We start from the raw sequence: 19,706 nt of genomic DNA, 5'->3' as shown, positions 1-19,706 counted from the left end.
AAATCTGCTGCAATATTCAGCTGAGCAAAGGATAACAGCGTGATCAATGAATGTTGAATCCATATGAAATCTTCCAAAGTAGGCAACAGGCTCAAAAACTGGTATACTTTACAGAAAGACACAGCTTAATAACCTTGAAAATCTCTTACAGCTATTGGGTAGCATTTATGTTTACCAAATTAGCCAGTGTAAAAAAATTTTGAAAAACATCGATAAGCTGAAAAGACACGACCTCCTCTATACTGAACAAGACTGAAGATCTTGCTCCCTATGCCTGGGGCTTCAAGACAAAAAATGCTGTCACAGCAAAAAGCAGACTTGCTCATAATCCAAGCAAATCTGGTTGGCAGTCAACCTCTAATTACAGACAGTATCTCATTACGGTCAATCTCTAATTAAAATAACTAAATATTCTGGCATGCAAAATGTGAAGATGCAGGAATTGACACGGACAAGAAAGTGCCCAGCAGCATAGCAAGTGATTTCTGAAAAATGGGATTTGCCCTTAGTATGAGTACCAGCTCATTTGCAGGTACACTTCAGAAGGCTGACAGTTACATTCACGTAAAAACGGGAAATTGAACTAGAGAAGAGAAGCAAAGGCTCTATTTCAAATTCGCTTTGAACTCCAAAACATAGTTTTAGCTGGCTGCAACAGTACAGATGAAGAGCGGATCTACGAGTCTGGATTTCAAAGCTCTAATCAGCAATTACTTTATGGCCCTGAAGAAGCCCGGTGGTGATCTCCATCTATAAAGCAGAGATTTGGTTACATGACTAAGGTCTATTATGAACTAGCTTTTAAGTATTAGTGAGTGCACTACACAAACTTTCAACTCTGAGGTCTCCAATCGCATTGAAAATGTGCAGGAATTTCAGAATCTCAGAACCCATTTGAATCAAAAATCCACAAGCGAGAGGATGTTAGGACACAGCTGTTATTTTGGTGGGTCACCGAGAAATACTGAAGATAAAGCTATTTGTTATTCACAAAAAAACCACCCAAAAAACCACCCCAATTCACCACAGAAGTAAGAAAGTAAGATTAAACTAGCACAACATTATTCCATGTTAAGTACAGCTCATTTAATCTCCTGTTTTCACTGCTGGGGCTTTAAGAATGTTATTCCTATAATTTCACGTTAGAAACTGCATTTGCACAAAGTCTTCCACAAGCATTTAGCTGAAAGGTAATACAGCTTAACCATAATTCACACTTGACGAGCAAGGAAGCAGAGGCACGGAGAGGTTAATGGCTCAATCAGACAGTGACTTGGATAAGGTCACATAACAGATCAGTGGCAAAGTCACAACTGACTCAGGCCTCCTCAGTTTGCTCTTAAGTAGGTTTGTTAAAACTAATGTGACTGATATACTCTGAAAAACACAGTTCCTTTAAAAAAAAAAAAAGAATAAAATGAAGTGCATGAAGTGGGGGAAAAGTTAAATCTAGGGATGAACAGAATAAAAATGAGAACCTTTCATCCCTCTGTCGTGTGTCTACACTGGTTTTATACTCATTACCACGTAATAATTCAATAGAAGTCTAAATTAAATTTTTAAGAGGTTAAGAACATTTTCCCCTGAATCTTTAAACTAAAGCTGAGTGATCAGTGCATTAAATCAGAAAAATGAAAAATCTTAATGTAATGGGTTCTGTGGGTTAATGTAGCCATTAAAGATGGTGGTTTGCAGGTAACATTACATTTACGTACAATGTGACATTTCTGACTAGCTCGAAGTTTATACAAACATGCACATCTAGCATAAAGATTAAAATAATTTTTAAATATTAAAGGTATCCACAGCAAGCATAAAACCAGCACTTATCAACTTCACTATTAATCTGTATTTATCACCTACATTTTGATAGACACCAAAAAAGACAGAAGGAAAAATTTTTAATTATTAGTTAAATAAAACTATGTTTGATGAGCTGGGCATATGTATGAGGACGTAATTCTGCTTTAAGAACTAGGTGATTTATTAGCCAACGAAAAAAGGTTGGGGGAGACAAGAAAAAAAGACTGTTTCTAGACATGGATAGAACCTTGTATTTCCAAAGTTAAAAACATGAAGATGGGTATCTGGTGGGATTTTGATTGGAGTTTTCACAGTTGCCCAGGAACACAAACCTCATTAAGATTTGCTTCCAAATACATCACAAAATGGCCAGACATAGTTAATGTAAGCATATAAATGCTTACCAAACTATGGTATTCTAAAATAATCTAGGTCAACTGTGAAAGTGGAAAGGAGGGACCTTTCCTAACTCAAATAAGTGACTACTATGCATTATTTAAACAGAAGGAAAAGGGAAGTCCTCTGCAGAAGCAACCAGCAGAGCCACCTTTAAGACTAGTTCTTAACAAGCTGGATTAGAAATCCACTGATATACAGCAATTCCTGTATTTTATTTTCAGAACACCTCTCACTTGTTGACTTTGCCATTACTGCTCCCTGCAGCATTTTACAGTGAGTGGATTTATTCTGAACACAATTTCTCTGAAAAAGGGAAGCAACAAATTCATTCTTTAGACTAAATGAAGACACAAAGGCATTAAATGACTTGCCCATGGTCAGAGTGTTTAACTCACTTCATGCTTCAGCCACAAGACTGTCCCTTTCTTTCCCTTTGGTTAATCAGTTGCTAGTATCACTTACTTTTGACGTAAACAGTACTTCCACTTGGCAAGACGACTACATTGGAGGCTGGACTGGCGGGTCTGGGGGACTTCACTGTTGCTACACTGCCACTTGGAACAGGGGTAGATGTTGGGGTTGAAGTGGTACTTGTGTAGGAATAGCAAACCACCACTGAAGAGGAGAAAAGACACCTTCCATATAACTGAAGTGCAGAATCCCATTATTCTATCACTCTTTTAACAATAGAAATGGAAGCCAAAGGCTTATTGGGTCATTATCCACATCTTTGCCTCTGCAATCCTGTTACTGCTGAATACTCCCCAGCTTGACTTAAGCATAGCCATGGAATTAACTGCCTTCAAAGACAACACAGAAATCTAACCTCCCTCCACCCATCCCAGAAATCTGCACTGCCCATTCTAGACTTTTTATTTGTATTAATCTGAAGTTTTACTTTACAACCTGTTATTTGTCATTTTAGCATTAATTCAGTATTTCAATTTTTGCTTTTCTGTAAATGACCATATCTACACTGCTGATAATAGCTAGTGCCGCTCCTCAACAGCGCATCAGCTGAAGAAACCAAAATATTACTTCAGTAATGAACAACTGATTTTGCTAATCAGCTCTTTTAAACTGTTGCTTATAAGTAATAGAACAATCCAGTATTTCTCATAAAACCAGAATAAAACAGCTTCTTTCAAGAAGTGTTACACATTGTCCAGTTGCATTCAAGCCCATTCAGCCAAGCCAGATGAAATGTGTACTAGCATTATTTAAAAGGTATAGGGAAAGCAGAAAGCAATCTTAACTTGTTAACTCGGTATGTTTCATCTGAAGGGGGAAGGGGGGGGGGGGAAGGGAGAAACCCAACAAAATTTTCTTGACTTTCACTAACCTACTTACATTCTTAGAATAGCGTTCTGAAACATCTTTCACCACTTACAGAACTTCATAAAATCTAAAGCCATCAGTCAAGGTTTTATAGTTTACAGAAATTAACAAGTTACCCAGTGAATTTCCCCCTATTTTCCTGGCTTTTTTTTTTCTTTTTTAAGTTTCAGTTGCTTCTGTGTTCACTAACACAAAGCTGTCTGAGTTCTGCTGCAGATGCTGCAAAGGCATCTTTAAGAAGTAAAAAAAAAAAAGGTATTTTTTCATATTTCTATTAATATAAGAGAAAATCTGGGTGGTTTTTTTTTTTTAATCGAACACTTCACATTTAAGATAACAATTTCAACTGTGACATTTTTTATATTCCCACAGACTGCAGTAGAATCCCGTCTTTCTCTCACCTTCTTTGTTCCCAGTTTCTGCAGGAACTGGAAGAGATGCATTGTGCTGAACAGCTGCATTGGCAACAGCATTAGCGGTAACAGTAAAAGCTGTTTGTGGAACAAGCCGTGGCATCAGTGGTACCAGTCGACGACCTTCTATAGACCATTCAGAAGAGCTATTTGGTCCAGACATACTAAATAGAAACGCACATTCTGTAAGTATCCTGCAGAGTTTCCAAAATATGCAGTATTCTTAAGTGCCTTTTTTCAACAGTGAAAGCCTAAAAAGCAGTTTCTAAAGACACAGTACAGCAATCATCAACTTTCTTCATTTCATGAAAGCCCTCACATTTTTCCCACCTCACACAGAAACCGTCCCATAGAAAATGTAAGACTTGCCTCTTCTTTTACTGTTTTGTTTTACAAAGCCCTTAATGGGCCAGAGGTGTGCGCATGTCATACTCAAAATTGCCATATTAGATTAGCTACTATTCAGGTAGAGTCGGTACACTCCAATTCTGGATGACAAAAATCCCTAGGCATTGAATAGACTGTATACAAGACTACTGAAATTCATTACATTAGAGGAAAAAGCCCTCGGCTTTAATGCAAATCCTGTTTTACCTAAGCAGAAGAGTTTCTCAGACTTATTAAAGTAGTCCCAAACGAGGTAACAGAACATAAAGTGATTTAAACACACCCTCCACATCTTCCTCAGCAGAAACCAGCCTGCTGCTCTAATTTTCTCTTAACCTTAGTACTTACACACAAATGAGAATGTTTCCAAAAAATGCTGTTCTTATCTAGATGGAAAAATGTTTCTGTTTATGGCTGTTTTACATGAGTCATTTGTCAAATCAGCAAAACCAGAAAAGCAAATTATTTTTCAATGTTATGTTCTTAAGCAAATCAACCCATTAATATATTAATATATTCTGAAAAACAACTTCAAGTGAACTATTGCAAGTTAAGTTCCAGCAAAAACTACCACAAATTAGTTTGTAAAATGCAAAGGATTTGTTCTGTCGTTAAATCCTGATATGCTTCAGCATTCTTCATACATATTTATATAGTATAAGCAGAGCTACATCAGCTGAAGTGAAAATGCTTTCCTAAAATAAAAAGTAAGACTAGAAATTTTGCCCATAGCAAAGCTAGCACAAAGTTGGCTTTCCGAAAGAGTTAGAGAATTATGTAAGTCAAATACTGTATTACCAACCATCACTTACACAAAGAATTACCCCAGGAAAAATAAAAAGATGCACCACTTCACAATTGCACCTTGTCTGGATTATATTTCATCCATTTGAAGTTCAACACCTCAGGACAAACTTTATACTTATTCTGTAAAACGCTAAAAACAGGACTAATACTTAAAAAGGAAACTATTCAAGAAAGAATCCTGATTTGACAATTAAATGCTCATCCCGCTCCCCCCACCCTTTCTTTAAAGGAGCGTAAGGAAGTTGGTGGGTTTTGTTTGGTAAACTGCATACATCTAACTCTTCAGATTTGAACATTAAAACACTAAAATGTGAAAATGTCCTTCTGCAGCACTCAAACAGTATGCTGATTTTGGCAAGTCTTGGATCAGACATTTGCTAACTTCAAGTGGCCTGCTACAGGAAATCTGTAGGATTTCCTCTTTTCTCCCCCTAACACCTAAGCTACAGTAGTCAAACTTAAAAATCAATGTTTTTAACACACACAAAAAAAAGAAAAAAATACAATCCAGCTCTGTTTAAAGACAGTCCTTAACCGTAAGACTGTTAAATAACTCTCAAAGACATGTAAGCACTGGCCCTCTTGCTCCTCTCCACCTCTCAAAATCATGTGGAGCTTGCGAAAGCAAATGCAAGCAGGAATCAGCCCAGTTGATACCAGCACAGCAGCTGCATTAAACAGCGAATGGTGGACACTGATGTCATCAGTTAGCTTGCTGCAGTTTTTTTATTCTGACAATTTTTTTCCCCCTCTGTGCTGATACACTGTTTTCCACTAATCTCTGCCTCCTCTCTCCCTCTTTGTTCTTTCTATGTAGTTAAGTCCCTCTTAATATAACCTTTCCAAACAGATTTAAATAAAATTAAAGGCAAAACAACAAATAATAAAGCAAACATGTTTATCCTGCATATGGAGTTCTCTATTTTCTCCACTCCCTGTTTCTTCTCACCTATCTCACAGGAACTTCTTCATGACAAGAGACTGTTTCTTATATTGTACTTGTACAGTGACTGCCATGTCTTCAGATCCAAAATGCAACAGTACTAAACAACCGTTTCTAGTTCCCTGGTTTAAGTCTGACACCATAATTCCTTCATCCATACATTGTTTTAACTACTGTTCTTTAAACCATTATCAATCTTCCAAAGTTCTATCGTTCAGTTAAGGCATAATGGATTTTCCAAAGGGTACCCTTGGAAATCATGTAGAAAATGACCTGTAACTTACTTGTGTGCAATAGTCGTTAGTCGTTCATCATTTACTGCTCTCCGAACTTCAGCACGATGTCGCTCTGTTGAAATACTATTAAAAAAACCAGCAATATATTTTAGTCAGAGGGAGACATGAACATTTATCTAAAACTTCTAGCTAAAATTAAACTTATGAATAATCTACTCAAGAGACAAAAGGGAACAGGCATTTACATTTAAGAGATTGTCACTTAACTTGTGCTATCACAGTGAGAAAGAATGAATGTATTATTGTTTAAAAATATTACCGAAGAATAAAAGAAACATTACTGTTCAGAGGGTACCCCTGCAAAACAGCTAGAATCCAACCTCCTAACGAGAGCAATAAATGCAAAGCATACAGTAGAAAACTTCACACAGAACATGCAGCCTTCTTTCTTGATGGAACTTGGGCCCAAAGACCCTGAAGTCCTACCTTGACAAAACTGCAAGCTAGCACATGCTCATGAGCTAGCTGTAATCCTTTTAACACTCAATAACTCACAAAGTACCCACAAAACAGAAATGCTTCCGCCACAGAAGTACAGTTGTTTTCTTTATCAAAACCTCAGAGCAGAATAAGAATTAAATCTCCACAAGATGGAGAATTACTCCTCCAAATTAAGATTTGCTTTGTGATAGTAGTGACTAGAAAGAGCATGCAATACTTTAAAAGAAAACAGGTCATTGGTCCTTATTTTAAAAAGGTCAGGGTTACCTAAGCACTTTAGAGAGTTCTCCAAGAAGATCTTTCTTCTCTTTCGTAAGGTCTCCCTGTGCACGTAAGGCACTGATGACACCTGCATATGCCTCCAGTTCTGAAGAATTAGAACAAACGGTATTTCTATTTAATGCTCACAGCAAAGGGGGGGGGGGGGGGGGAGTTACTTTCAGTATTACTGACAGTATTCCATTAATTTTCAAAATCATTAAGAGGAACATGTCTTTCAATTATTTCGTGCTTTTCAAAAGAGATTGATGATTTAGAACTCTCTCAGTCAATTACTCTGCAGCATACAGCTTTTCTATGAAACAATTGTATCATCACAGAGGATTATCCAGTTTAAAAACCAACCGAATATGTCAAGCTCTCTCTGAGCTGACAGTTCAGCCAGAAAGCTTGAAGAAATAGTCCCCAAATTTGGAGAGAATAGCTCAGAATTCTCCAGAAGCAGAAGAAAATCTTTAACACGTACCATTATTGAAAGTTCCATGGAAAAGCCTGGCTTGAAAAAGAAATACACTATCAAAAGAGCAACTGATTTTTTTTTTTTGTAATGCCCTTCCTCAATTCCCATGGAGAACATCAGCTCTAGTTTGTTAAATACGATCACCATAATCTTTTATGCCCATTTACTTCATATGTACAACTGCCTGAATTTGAAAAGAATGCAACACACCAAATTTAATCTGCTCAACACAAAAGAAACAATCCAGCTACTCTTAAATGTAAAGCCATCATGAAGATTTAACTCTCAAAAATACAACTCTGATTTAACATGTATTTGTAATTCCAGGTGACTTATGTAAATGTCATGCCATTGGTGTTTTAAAAAATAGTTAAGACTACTGAAACGTCTGAATTTTGTCCTAGTAAACAGAGTGACAATATACCTAACACAAATAATGGAGTCTGCTAATTTGGCAAAGAATGACTTTCTATTCTAAGCTTAGCACAGCTTAAGGAAACATTACTGAAACTCCTGCTTTAACCAGAAATACAAATTCTTCTAATACTTACATAGGTGCCTTCTATGCAAGTATCACACCCATTTCAGCGGCCAACGCAAACCAACCCCACAACAGATCCCAGTTAACCAAAAGCAAGAATCAAATGGGCAGGCCAAAACCTAACACCTCTGAAGTTTGCTGCAAAAGAAAGACTGATACTATTCTGAAAAGCTTTCAGTTTGGGATTCCAAAGAGCTAATTTACAAATCAAATCAAGGAATTGTGCTGAAAAGAAGTCCTGCTCTCCTGTCCTGATTAAGCAGGCAAAACACAAAGCAAAGTCGCTTTTGTTAACTATGCAGGCTGCACAGGGATGCCGAGTGACCTACAGAAGCATTTACAGCTTCAGTTATAAAACATTTGCTAATTAATGCAATGGTTATTACTAATATCAACATTTATTTAGACAACCATGTTACAATATTTAAGATACTAATTATTTTACTCTGTTAACAACATAAAGTAATTCTCAGATACAACCATATAATTATTTAGCAAGGACAGATTATTTTTCTTCTTTCTGCATTTTTAATAGAGATCCACTACACTAGGACTTTAAAAATGCATATTCTGGCCGTTTGGAATGTAGTAAAGATTACAGAACAGCTGTAACTAGCTTCCTTACCCTTATGTCTACATAGCAATCACTAGCTGGTGCGCTCTCTGTCCAACACAACACACAAACAGCCAAAACAGGTTTCACAAATATCATTATTTCAAGTGTAAGGTGCTACCATCACCCCCTTACTCAGTTATAAGTCACAAATGCTGCAGAAAAACCCTAGGTATTGCACACCTCAGGGTGCATTTCAGCCTCACCTACACCACTGCATTTCATTCACGATGGAATTGCTGAACAGTCAGCCAAACAAGATGTTGGGCTGAGAGCTGGAAAGTGGGACTCTATAAATATTGCTGGATATGACTGTTAGACAGCTATTTGCTGCTCCCACTGCTCCTTCACCCTCCACTCTTGTGGTACATCTATTTAACAGAAGAGCTTCTCCACCCCAGAAGAGACAGGGCTGCTACAATCCTCTATCACGCTGGCAGGGCCCTCTTGTGGGGACACTGCTCATGCCAGTAAGAAAAAAAAAAAAATTTCCTGTCAGCCTAGGTTATGTCATTGAAGGAGGTGTAGCCGCAGTTCTGTTTGGCTCAGCTGCACCAGCAAGGTTCTGCCAGCACACCACTGTCAGCTGGGGTAGAAGTTTTTTTTCCACGCTCCTAGCCAGCAGAGCTACGTTAACAAAATTTAGTAGCACAGACCCAGTCCAAATCTTGGCACCCTGCACTTTCTCCTAGCTTTCATACTTCTTGAGCCTCGCTTAAGGTGGGGGGTTGTCGCCTTAATGGATACACAGCTTAGTTGCGATGCTGTGTGCAACATCTGCATCGCTGTTTCAACAGAACGCAAATACCAGATTCCCAAGAAATCAAATAAAAAGGGCAAATAGAGGGAAAATAAATCCTCAACTCTCAGAAAATAAAGTGGATGGCTTCACAATATACAAGAACCTTGGCACAGTTAAAAAGTACAGCACATCATCTTTTAACGTTCAAGTAAAATAAGAACAAGAATAACTGTGACTTGACAGTCACAGGAAGTTAGACGGAGCCTCAGCTTTCTTCCTGACATCATCTCCTAGATTATGCTCCTCAGAAGAAAGTCTGAAACCAAATCTATGGGTTTTTTCTTCCCTTCTATTATTATGCATCATGTAACTGGCAAAAAAAAAAAAAAAAAACACCCACAAAAACCACAAAAACAAAAAAACACCTAAATGAAAAGAATTTAATCTCCAAGAACTCAAAAACAACCATGCAAGATCAGATCAATGGCTTAACAAAGGATTCCCTCTCCTGTGGTAGTTGGAAGTGGATACATAAGGAAAGAGCAAATATTTTTATTACCTTCCAAAATACAAAAGCAAGTCTCCTTGTACACATATATTTGCAAGGACAGAGCACAAAAAAGTCTCCCAATACCTATCTAACGGGCAGGGGACTCTGATATTGATCTACATTTGTAACAATGCAAAAAGCTGCTGTTGTTATGACAGTTAAGTAAGAACATTGTTTTCACACTTCCCTGATAATCTGTGCAACTGCAAATCACAAACCATCACAATCTTTCTTTTTTCTCCTGTTTCAAGTCTTTACTGCTTGACCTCAGTCCCGCAGTGCCAGTTAAACTAGGGTACCATCACCTCTTTTGGTACAAAAAGGTGTCCAATACAGATTAGAAAAAAAAATGAAGACCCTCCTCTCACAGTGCATCCCGTTGCACGTTAATAGTCATTAAAAGAACAACAGCACAACACTGCAACATCGGCTGAGATGGACCAGGACATCCATGGTCAGAGATTCAACCAAACCAAAACAATTCTGTGCTATTCATTTTTCTCAGGCAGAGAGCATCTGCCAAACATCATTTTAAGCCAGGGCTGTCAAACCAATGACACATGCAAAATGCAGGAAATGACTTGTAAGTTGCCTGTAGACATATTAAAGTATTTTGTGGAAGCAGCAGGCAGGCAAATCTTAAAAGGGCAAACATACAGACCCACAAATTGTATCTTACTGTACCCAGTTTGCGAAGGATCCTCTTGCATTCATCTCTGCTAAGATCCAGAAGAGTTGGCCACACCACTGGCATCTTTCCCTTGTGTTTGTGTGCCCACTGAGCTCAGCCTCGCTGGAAAAGGAATATAAATGCAGTAAATGCAAGTCCATCATTTATCGATTTCCCAAGCCAATTAATGTAAACTCTCTTCAGCCTGCTCACATCTCCACCAACACACTCCCTCGCACTCCAGCTCCAGGCTCCCAACCTTTGTAATGGCATGTTTTGCCATGCAGGAATTCAGCAGCTTCACAAGGGCACGGACTTCCTGCACTCCCTTGCTCGAATCCATCACCCAAGCCTTTTTACCGAGTTTGCTTTCTCCTTCTCCAGCCTTTTTTCATGCTGAAACGCTCTCCGAATTGATGTTCAAGTCTCCTCCCTCTCTTTATGCACTGAGTACCTATTATAAGAACTCTTCCAGCTAACCGCACGCTCCCCCTTCCCCCCGGGGAATGCATTTAGCACTAGCCTATTATATGACAGAATGGCAAAAACACCGTGGAAATTTGCCTTCCACGTACCAGCACCAGCCCCCCAAAAAAACCCAAACACGGGAACACCCCCTCGCCCGATCACATCGCGGCGAGATTCCGGGGGTGACGAGGAGGGAGGGCGCATCTCCCCATTGCAACGAGGATAATAAAGGAAAACGAGGAGCCGGAGGCGAGCAGGGCGAGCCGGCTGGGGCCAGCCCGCGGCCGCGCCGTGTGCCCCGGGCAGGGAACGGCACAGCGGGGGGGCGGCGGGGGTTGGGCACCGGGAACAAAAGCCCCGGAGCCGTCGCAGCTTCCAGCGCGGAGCTGGAGGGAGGGAGAATCTCCTACGAGGGCACCCGGAGGCAGCCGCCACCCGGGGACTCCCCGCCCGCCCTTCTGGGGGCCCTCCAGGGCCCTCGGCGCGGGGGACCGGCGGGAGCGAGCGGCGCTGGGTCCCCACCGGGCTCGGGGGCGGCCGTCCCCGGGGCCCCCGCCGGCAGGAGGGAGGGAGGGAGCGGTCGGCGGCCGCGGCTTCCCCGCGCCGGGCGGAGAGACAGCGCCGGTGGCCTGCGGGCGGGGGACGGGGCGCTGCCTGCGGGCCGGGGCCCGTGAGGGGGCGGCGAGTCCCCGCCGTCCAGGGAAGGGGAGCTGCCCCTCTCCCCGAGGGGAAGCGCCCGGGGCAAAGCGCGAAGGCGCGGCGGCGCTGCCGGGGAGCGGGACCCACCTGCCCGGCCGTGCTTGGCACATCGAAAGGCTCCTCAGCGACAGGGCTCGGGCTCCTGCTCCTCCTCCTCCTCCTCCTCCCCCCGCCGGTGCCGCTCTCGGGTTTGTTTAGTGGCGGTGGCGGCGGCAGCGCTGCCCCGGGTTAAGATGGCGGCGGGACACAGAGCGCATGCGCGGGAGCCGCAGGGCACGCCGGGAGCTGTAGTTCCCGCCCTCCCTGGCCACCACCCTCCGCGAGCGAGGAGATGGAAGAAGCGGGTGCCAAGATGGCGCAGGGGGTGGGGAGGGGACGCTGCGCCCTGCACGGCGGCGCGGAGCACGCCTGGGAGCTGTAGTCCCCTCAGCGTTTGTCGACGTGCTGGGACGCGGCGCCGGCCGTCCCGCCATGGCCTGGCGGCTGGGTACGGGCGGCGAGAGGGGACAAAACCCCGCGGCCGTTGGGCGGCTGGGCTGAGGCGCGCTGCACCGCCGCTGACTGAAACCGCTTACAGCGCGGGGCGGGAGGGGCGGCGTTGAAACGTTCCCACGTACCCCTAAAGTTCCGGCATTAACGGCTGACCGCTGCTTCGGCAAGGAAACCTGGCAGGGTCGACATTAGCCTTGACGTCATCCGGCCGTTTTCAGCTTTTCTGACTGAAACCCAGCAGCGGTTCAGCGGGGAGCTGCGCGGGGCCGTGGGCGGGCTGCGCGGACGCGCAGGGCACGCAACCCGCGCCCCACGGCCGGCCCCGCGCCCCCGGCCGGCAGGTTTTGCTCCCCGCTGTGACCCGTGGGCGAGCAGGGCCGCAGGCCGGCGGCGCTGGGCCTGGCAGCTGCGTATTGCCTGTTAACAGCCATCAGAACTTTTTTTTCTGGCAGGTTTCCAGGAAAAGCTGTAAATTACATCTCTTTAAAAGTCCCTAGATCCGATTAGAAGTGTAAAATAAAATATCTCTGGGGTACAGCTGGAAGTTGTAAGCAACACTGCTGATCAGAGCTGTGCGTTGCAGCGAGAAAGTAAAAAAAAAAAAAAAAATCCCATCCATGGAACCGCCTGGAAGGCGATGGCTGGAAAATCGCACCAAGGTCCCTCAGGATGAGCGTTTGCTCCCATCTCTCCATCTCCCAGGGCGTCATTTTTGCTGCAGGCTCTTATTTTCCATGCTTCATCTTGCACGCTTTCTGGTTTTGCGAAGCAAACGGGCGCCCTGGGGGGGCACAGTTTAATGAAGAGGAGGGAAGGGCTCCTCCTTATTCTGCTCTCTCCCAGAAAATTGTGTATTATAGTTTGCTTTCAGAATGCCAGAAACAGCTGGAGGTTTGCTGAGGTGAAGACAAGGCAGATGGATGGTGTGCATTGAATCACAACACCTATTTCCAGATCTGCAAGTGCTGTTATTGCCACCTAACTATAGATAAAAATGTTTCTTCCCTGTGATGGTTGATGAACATTTTCTCAGTTGCAATTTCCTATTGTTCTTCACAGCAGAATAAATCTGAAGTACTTGAAAACAATGCTGAACAGTACAGGAGAGCTAGAACAATTTTCCTCCTTTTTTACTGCCTTCCTAAACATGAACCAGCTGAAGGCAAATCTAATCTCTGTGTAATATTCCTTAATAAAAACAACCGTCCTAAGCTTTGCACAAAACTGAAGAGGATGCAGTCCAGGTTAGTGCCAGAAGTTAGCATCTCCCTTTGCAGGTCAGAGACTCCACTGCAAACTGATCTGCATATGCGCCTTTTAGTTGGATTACTCTGGTCAGTAGGAACAGGCAGGACAACCTCACCACTTACCAGAATAAAATAACCTTTCTGAGCTTTATTTGTCACTTGTAACTGTGATACTGCAGCTGAGTATCAGTTTTATTGCATCTGAGGTGTTTAACAGCTCGTCCTTGTATTTGTAGAACAAATCATTCCTTGAGCAAGAAACTACCAAAACCTAAATTTATCCACTAAGGTATAGATTTTAGCTAAATGTTTTCTTCCAGTTTGTGTGTTTATTAATGCACTGTTTTCATACTGCTCTCCAGTGAAATCTCTGCTAACAACACAGTTTGAGAGAGCACAAATATATTTTCTCAGCCCTGCTCAGCAGCTATATTCGTTAAGACTAATTAGATCAATTTGCTACTTTTTTTTTAGATCTTTAGGTTTTTTTCAAATGCGAATGAAACTAGCCACAGGATCAAAAGTTAGTATGTGCAAGGTGGACAGACACACACTGACACTCACATACTTACATATGCATGTACGCAAGAAAACGGTATACGCTTCATCTCCTTCGGCACATGAAACAGAAGAGAGATGTAAAAAACAAGCCAGTTACGTATGAAGAGTCAGAAGCTGCGATTGTGTCCTGGTTTCAACTGGGATAGAGTTAATTTTCTTCTCAGTAGCTGGTGCAGTGCTGTGTTTGATTTGGTGTGAGAACAATGTTGATAACACACTGATGGTTTTGGTTGTTGCTGGGTGATGTTTATACTCAATCAAAGACTTTTCGGTTTCCTGGGCCCTGCCAGCGAGAAGCTGGAGAGGCACGGGAAACTGGGAGGGGGCACAGGCAGGACAGCTGACCCGAACTGGCCAAAGGGATATTCCACACCATATGGTGTCATGCTCAGTATATATAAGCTGGGGGAAGCAGAAGGGCGGGAGGGGGGGGACTGTGACACACATTTGGCTTTATGGTGTTTGTCCTCTCAAGTAACCATTACGCATGATGGAGCCCTGCTTTCCTGGGGATGGCTGAACGCCTGCCTGCTGAAGGGAAGCGGTGAAAGAATTCCTTGGTTTGCTTTGCTTATGTACAGGGCTTTTGCTTTATTTGTTAAATTGTTCTTATCTCAACCCTCAAGTTTTACATTCCTTTCTGATTCTCCTCCCTATCCTTCTGGTTGAGGGGGAATTAGCCAGCAGCTCCATGGTACTTGGTAAATGGCTAGGGTTAAAACACTACAGATTGCTGCATTTCTACAGATGTTATAAGATGATTTCCAAGAATACTTCCTATTTTTACTCAGGCCCAGACTTGGAAACACATGAGATAGATCCAGAAAGTCCAAAGGCCAAATTCTGCTTGTAGCTATGGCACCAACATTGCCATTTACTTCAGACTAACCTACAATCAATTTTCCATACTCCATTTTCCATAAAAATGAGATGGTTGAGATACCATGGACAAAGAAAATAAACCAACAAAGCACATAAATTACGAGTCCTGAAAAGCATAAGTAACCTGAACCAAGGCCAGAGCTCTGCAGTGGTTGATCTACTTGGATGGATCTACCAAGGTTGTCCCTGCAGAGAAGCAGAGATGAGGCGCAGCAGATGCATCAGAGCCACCCTCAGCAGGCTCTGGTCAGGAGGCTCTTCTTGAATCAAGTCCCACCATCACATAAGAATCACCAATCTGCTGTACAGCCCTAATCAGTCTCAGGAGTAGCACAGATCATTCCATAAGACTAAATTAAGGCTATCTGGACTCAGAATGACTGCATGCAGCCAGTTTAGGATCTTCTAGCCTAATCCAGGGAGGTCACCCATAAGAGATAGACTTGACAGTATTTTTTTACATCTGATGAATAAAACGTCAAGAGTGTTCCAGTTATAGACTACAAAAATGAAAATAAAACCAATATGGTTTAGGCTTACTTCATAAATACAGAAATGTGGCTAAATGTCACACATTTTCTCAGAAAATTCATATGAAATAAATCATTGTGGGTAAAGAAAGAAAAGGCAGAATGTGAAAATGCCAGCGTTTTTTCTAGCCTTAGTTGCCTTCCAGATGCTAATCACTTTCTTAGTTCTCATCACCTACATCCCTGGGTCCCGAGTTAAGGAGGCCCAAAATTACAGGGCATCTTCTAACTGTTCAAAAAGTAAAACAAGAAACAAACTTGTCGATAGCAATAATGCCCAAGGAGGCAAGGCTCAAGAATGCAAAACCACAAGGTAAAAGTATTTTGTAATAATCCGTTTTACTTGGCAGTTCTTAGGCGAGCTAAGAACTCACATCATTAAAACAGCTTCAAGCAGCAAATCACTGAATCTTTGTAGCTTGGGCATATTAGGCTGATACTTTAGTTCTAAATGTGTTAACAGCAGCTCACCGTTGGCTTTCCCCTTACAGCCAGCAGAGGATGAAACTTGTCAGGATCTGGAGTGTTCTTCATCTGATGGTGGCCTAGTGAGCAAACCCACACAAGTTCCATCACCTCTTTTGTGCCTCCGTTTCCCACTTTCATAAAGCATTTTCAAAACTAGTAACAGATGGCACTACATAAAAGCCATGCATTATTATTTATAACGGCATAGCGCTGGGGATTCTTTTTAAGATTTTGCTCCATTACCATTTAAGCAAAATTTCTTCCTCCTTCCAGTAAGAGAAATGTAGTGACCACCGAACACTCCTACTTTCTATTATGGTCTCTCTACCTGACATCCTCGGATTCCCCATCAGCTGAAATAATAAGATTCTCATCAAATACAGACACTGGTCTAATTAGTTAAACTTTCTGGGCACTAACAGAATCATCTATGTCTCACCACACTCCCTTCTGTCGCCAAAAACAACAGGAGGAGGAAGACAATGAGCTTGGAAGCATCAGCAGTGAGCTGGCCCAAGGGAGGAGCTGTGATTTTCACATGGAGAAGGTGATTTGTATGCAGCCCAGGTCACCAGGACAAAGCTGCGCTTCCCAGCTCTTTGGGGGCTCAGAGGAAACGAGCACAGCAGCCTCACTGCAGTTCTTGCTGGATTATTAACTGCATATCCAGTCACATCGCTGCAACCTGATTGATACAGACTCCGAAATAATCCTTTTTCTTCAGTGCAGCCTTTCCTGGGTAGAAGAGAAGTGCATCAGTGCGGTACTAGATGAGAACCATGCACAGCTCATGCAGCTGCTGCTTTTCTGCTGTAAACAGAGAATTTTCAGCTTCCCAGAGTCTTAAGCTGGTAATTACAAAAGAAAAATTGGAAAACCAAGGAAAACAAACAAAAATTGTATCAGTCTTCCAGCAACTGAGAAACGTAAGAAACTCACTACACTTTTATACTAAGATGAATGCAATGCTGTTGGTAATTTTAAATTTTAGGGAATTTAAAGATGGTTTAAACTATCTCCCATGTCTTGCATAAGAGAGAAATAGCCTAGATTCTAATAAAAGTTAAAAAGATTTCTTGGTCTTCCCCACCCCCCCAAGTTAAATGGCCTAACCAATGGAGCTTCTAATTCTCTTAAAGAGGTTATTCAGTGACTTGATACATTTTCCTGACATAAGCATCTCTATTTTAATTTCATTCTATCACCCTCAGACCACTCCTAAACTCTTTCTTCCTCCTCAAACACTTTCCCATCACATTTTTTCTCCTGGATAAGATAACAGCAGAAGCTTCAGCAGTGTTTAGGTGCTGGCAGCTTGCCAGAGCAGCCTTTTATATACAGCCTTATCAGATACAGGGATTGTCACTCAGGACTATTTGTATTTAAATCCACACAGATATTTCAGCTACTTTCACTGAAGATAGCTTTGTGTTGCCAGTTAACATAGATTCCCCCCCCTCCCCCATTATAAGTAATGCATATTATATTCAACATACGTATTTATTTTACAAATCCTAAGAGCTTCAGTGCTGAAAGTACCTAAATTCAGCAAGGCTTAAATCCATCAAAACACCACTAAGCATTGAGTTGAGCACCTGTCTAAGCACTGAGGCAAAAACTTTATTATATAACCTCAGATAATGAAAACAACATTCATTGTGTCATCCTATAGCATATCAAAGAGCAAATTAAAGTTAGCATCCTCTACAATCTAGGGAGGCAGATGCAAACCTCCATCCTCCTTGTGGTGTGCTGTATTGGTGAAGAACATACAGGCTTGTGGGGAAGAAAGCAAAGCCACTTCTCAGAGCAGAAAGCCTGGGATCACAGCGCAGTATTAAAGTTACCACTCCCACTGCACAACTTGTGTCCTTATCTATGGTCACATATGTGCTCTACAAACCATTGGTAATTCAAGCATAATTCTGCAATGCAAAGAACATACCCCAGCTTAGCACTTAGAAGAATTTGGCTAGGACCTAATTTGCATTGCATTTTAGGGGAGTTCACATGTTCTTTCTCCAGTTGCACTTTTAACCGATCAACAGACTGTGGATTGCTTTGAAGTTCAACTCATCGGTGAATGACTTGCTCCTGATTTTGACTAAAGATTTTTACAAGGTTAGATATGCTGTAAACACTGGGGAAGCAAGCAAACCTATCAACTTTAAAGGATGTATTCAGTCACTGCGGAGACTGGACAACAACGGCAGCTCCACAGACAACAGGACAGTTAATGATCACAATTACCTAATGGCCAATGAAACTAGGCATTCACTTATCTGGACAATCCAGGACCTTGTTTTTTCCTAGCAATACAATCATCTGGAAACTCTTTATGCCCAACAGTTTTTGAAGGATCCCATCCATTTGCTGTGCCCTGAATTCAATAAATTATATTGATCCCAGAACACCTTGCAAATAAAAGTTCACTTAAACATACAGCGTTGTTGCAGGGTGAAAACAGCAATGGAAAAGGAAAGGAAGCTGGTGCTGAGTTTACAAACCAGAAAGAGTAACATTTTTGTCACTGCACACCCTTTGCTGAAACTTTGGGGTCGGCTCATGTACTTTTTAAGAGGTTGGCGTTTAACACTGGCAGTTAGCAAGGCTTGCAGAAACAAATAAAAGTCAACCTGTAATTCCTGCAAAAGGAGCAAATAGGGAAAATAAATGATGGCTCACATTTTCTCCCTTTAACTCCTTCATGGTGATACAAAGGTCTTTCCTTTAGCATGTGCCACTCACAGAGCAGCACGGTAGGCTGTGATCATCTGCGTGGGCTGGCTGAACACTTCAGAAACTCCAGCAGCTCAGGTGGAAGCAGGTGGAAGCGAGGACTGGACTCAGAGCAGTTGTCTGTAATTTAGAAGGCTGCTTTCCTATGCAGGGAGAGAATCTCTAAGCCGGAATACAGACAGCTGTGAGTAAAGACAGAGTGGACGAGTAGGCAAGAATACAGCCAGCCTGTGCATAGAATCATGCAATTTGGGTAGACCCCAACACCACACCTTCGCATGAAAGCCCAGTCCTGCGAAGCCAACAGCCCTCTGGATTTCCTTACATTGAAGACCTGACACAAAACCTGTGAAAATCATCATTCTTTGAATTGGAATTAACAGAAATCCATCAGAGAAAACACTAACAGGAAATGGGTCTTATAACCTTTTAGTATCATCCTAGACATTGCCAACTCTCATTTGCAAAAAGCTAACCATGAGGGAGCCAGCATGCTGGATTGCTCCAACTTAGGGTTAGAGTTCAAATCGCACACTGCTCACCAGTATCACGTGCCCAGCACACACTCAGGCAGTGTCAAGAGGGCTGCAGTCATACAGTGTACAAGACTTATTCCCCCACCTTTGCCTCCCAGTTCTCCAGAACTGCAGGCAAACCCTGGACAGAACCATCTTGTTTTTCATTCTGTTGTTGTGAATTTCAGCATGCCTGGATACAGATCTACAAAAATACATCTATGGGATTAACCTGATGTCCATGTAGTTCTTCAACAGGTTATCCCAGCAACAATGGGGCTGTATGACTTGCAAGGTAACATAATAGTAGTAAGAGTCATGAAAGCATTTCAGACTTCAAATATTCCCTTGCCAATAAACTTTTAATAGCAGGAAACCTGAAGGAGTACACAATTGTACTTAACATGGTACAATCGGAAAATA

At 42.2% G+C, this 19,706-nt stretch overlaps 1 protein-coding gene across 12 annotated transcripts in view; it reads right to left on the bottom strand.

Annotated features, from left to right (window-relative positions):
* The window catches only part of EMSY (EMSY transcriptional repressor, BRCA2 interacting), a 52,127-nt gene extending 40,030 nt beyond the window's left edge, over positions 1–12,097 (bottom strand). For 6 of the 12 annotated variants that reach the window (XR_013926039.1, XM_080375429.1, XM_080375435.1 and 3 more), the window contains exons 1-6: positions 11,937–12,096; positions 10,697–10,805; positions 7,095–7,194; positions 6,375–6,449; positions 3,942–4,117; positions 2,665–2,817 (exon numbers count right to left, since the gene is read on the bottom strand). Coding sequence is in view for 11 of the 12 variants with exons in the window: in XM_080375429.1 (XP_080231555.1) it covers positions 2,665–2,817; positions 3,942–4,117; positions 6,375–6,449; positions 7,095–7,194; positions 10,697–10,766 (574 nt within the window). In the remaining variant the exon portion in view is untranslated. Of the gene's footprint in view, positions 1–2,664; positions 2,818–3,941; positions 4,118–6,374; positions 6,450–7,094; positions 7,195–10,691; positions 10,806–11,936 lie in introns of all 12 variants that reach the window. The other 6 variants (XM_080375431.1, XM_080375434.1, XM_080375432.1 and 3 more) reach the window with 5 other exon arrangements.
* Positions 12,098–19,706: the final 7,609 nt, after the last annotated feature.

Source organism: Falco punctatus, assembly GCF_963210335.1.
Source record: "Falco punctatus genome assembly, chromosome: 2".
NCBI lineage: Eukaryota > Metazoa > Chordata > Aves > Falconiformes > Falconidae > Falco > Falco punctatus.
This window is presented reverse-complemented; position numbering and strand designations above follow the sequence as displayed.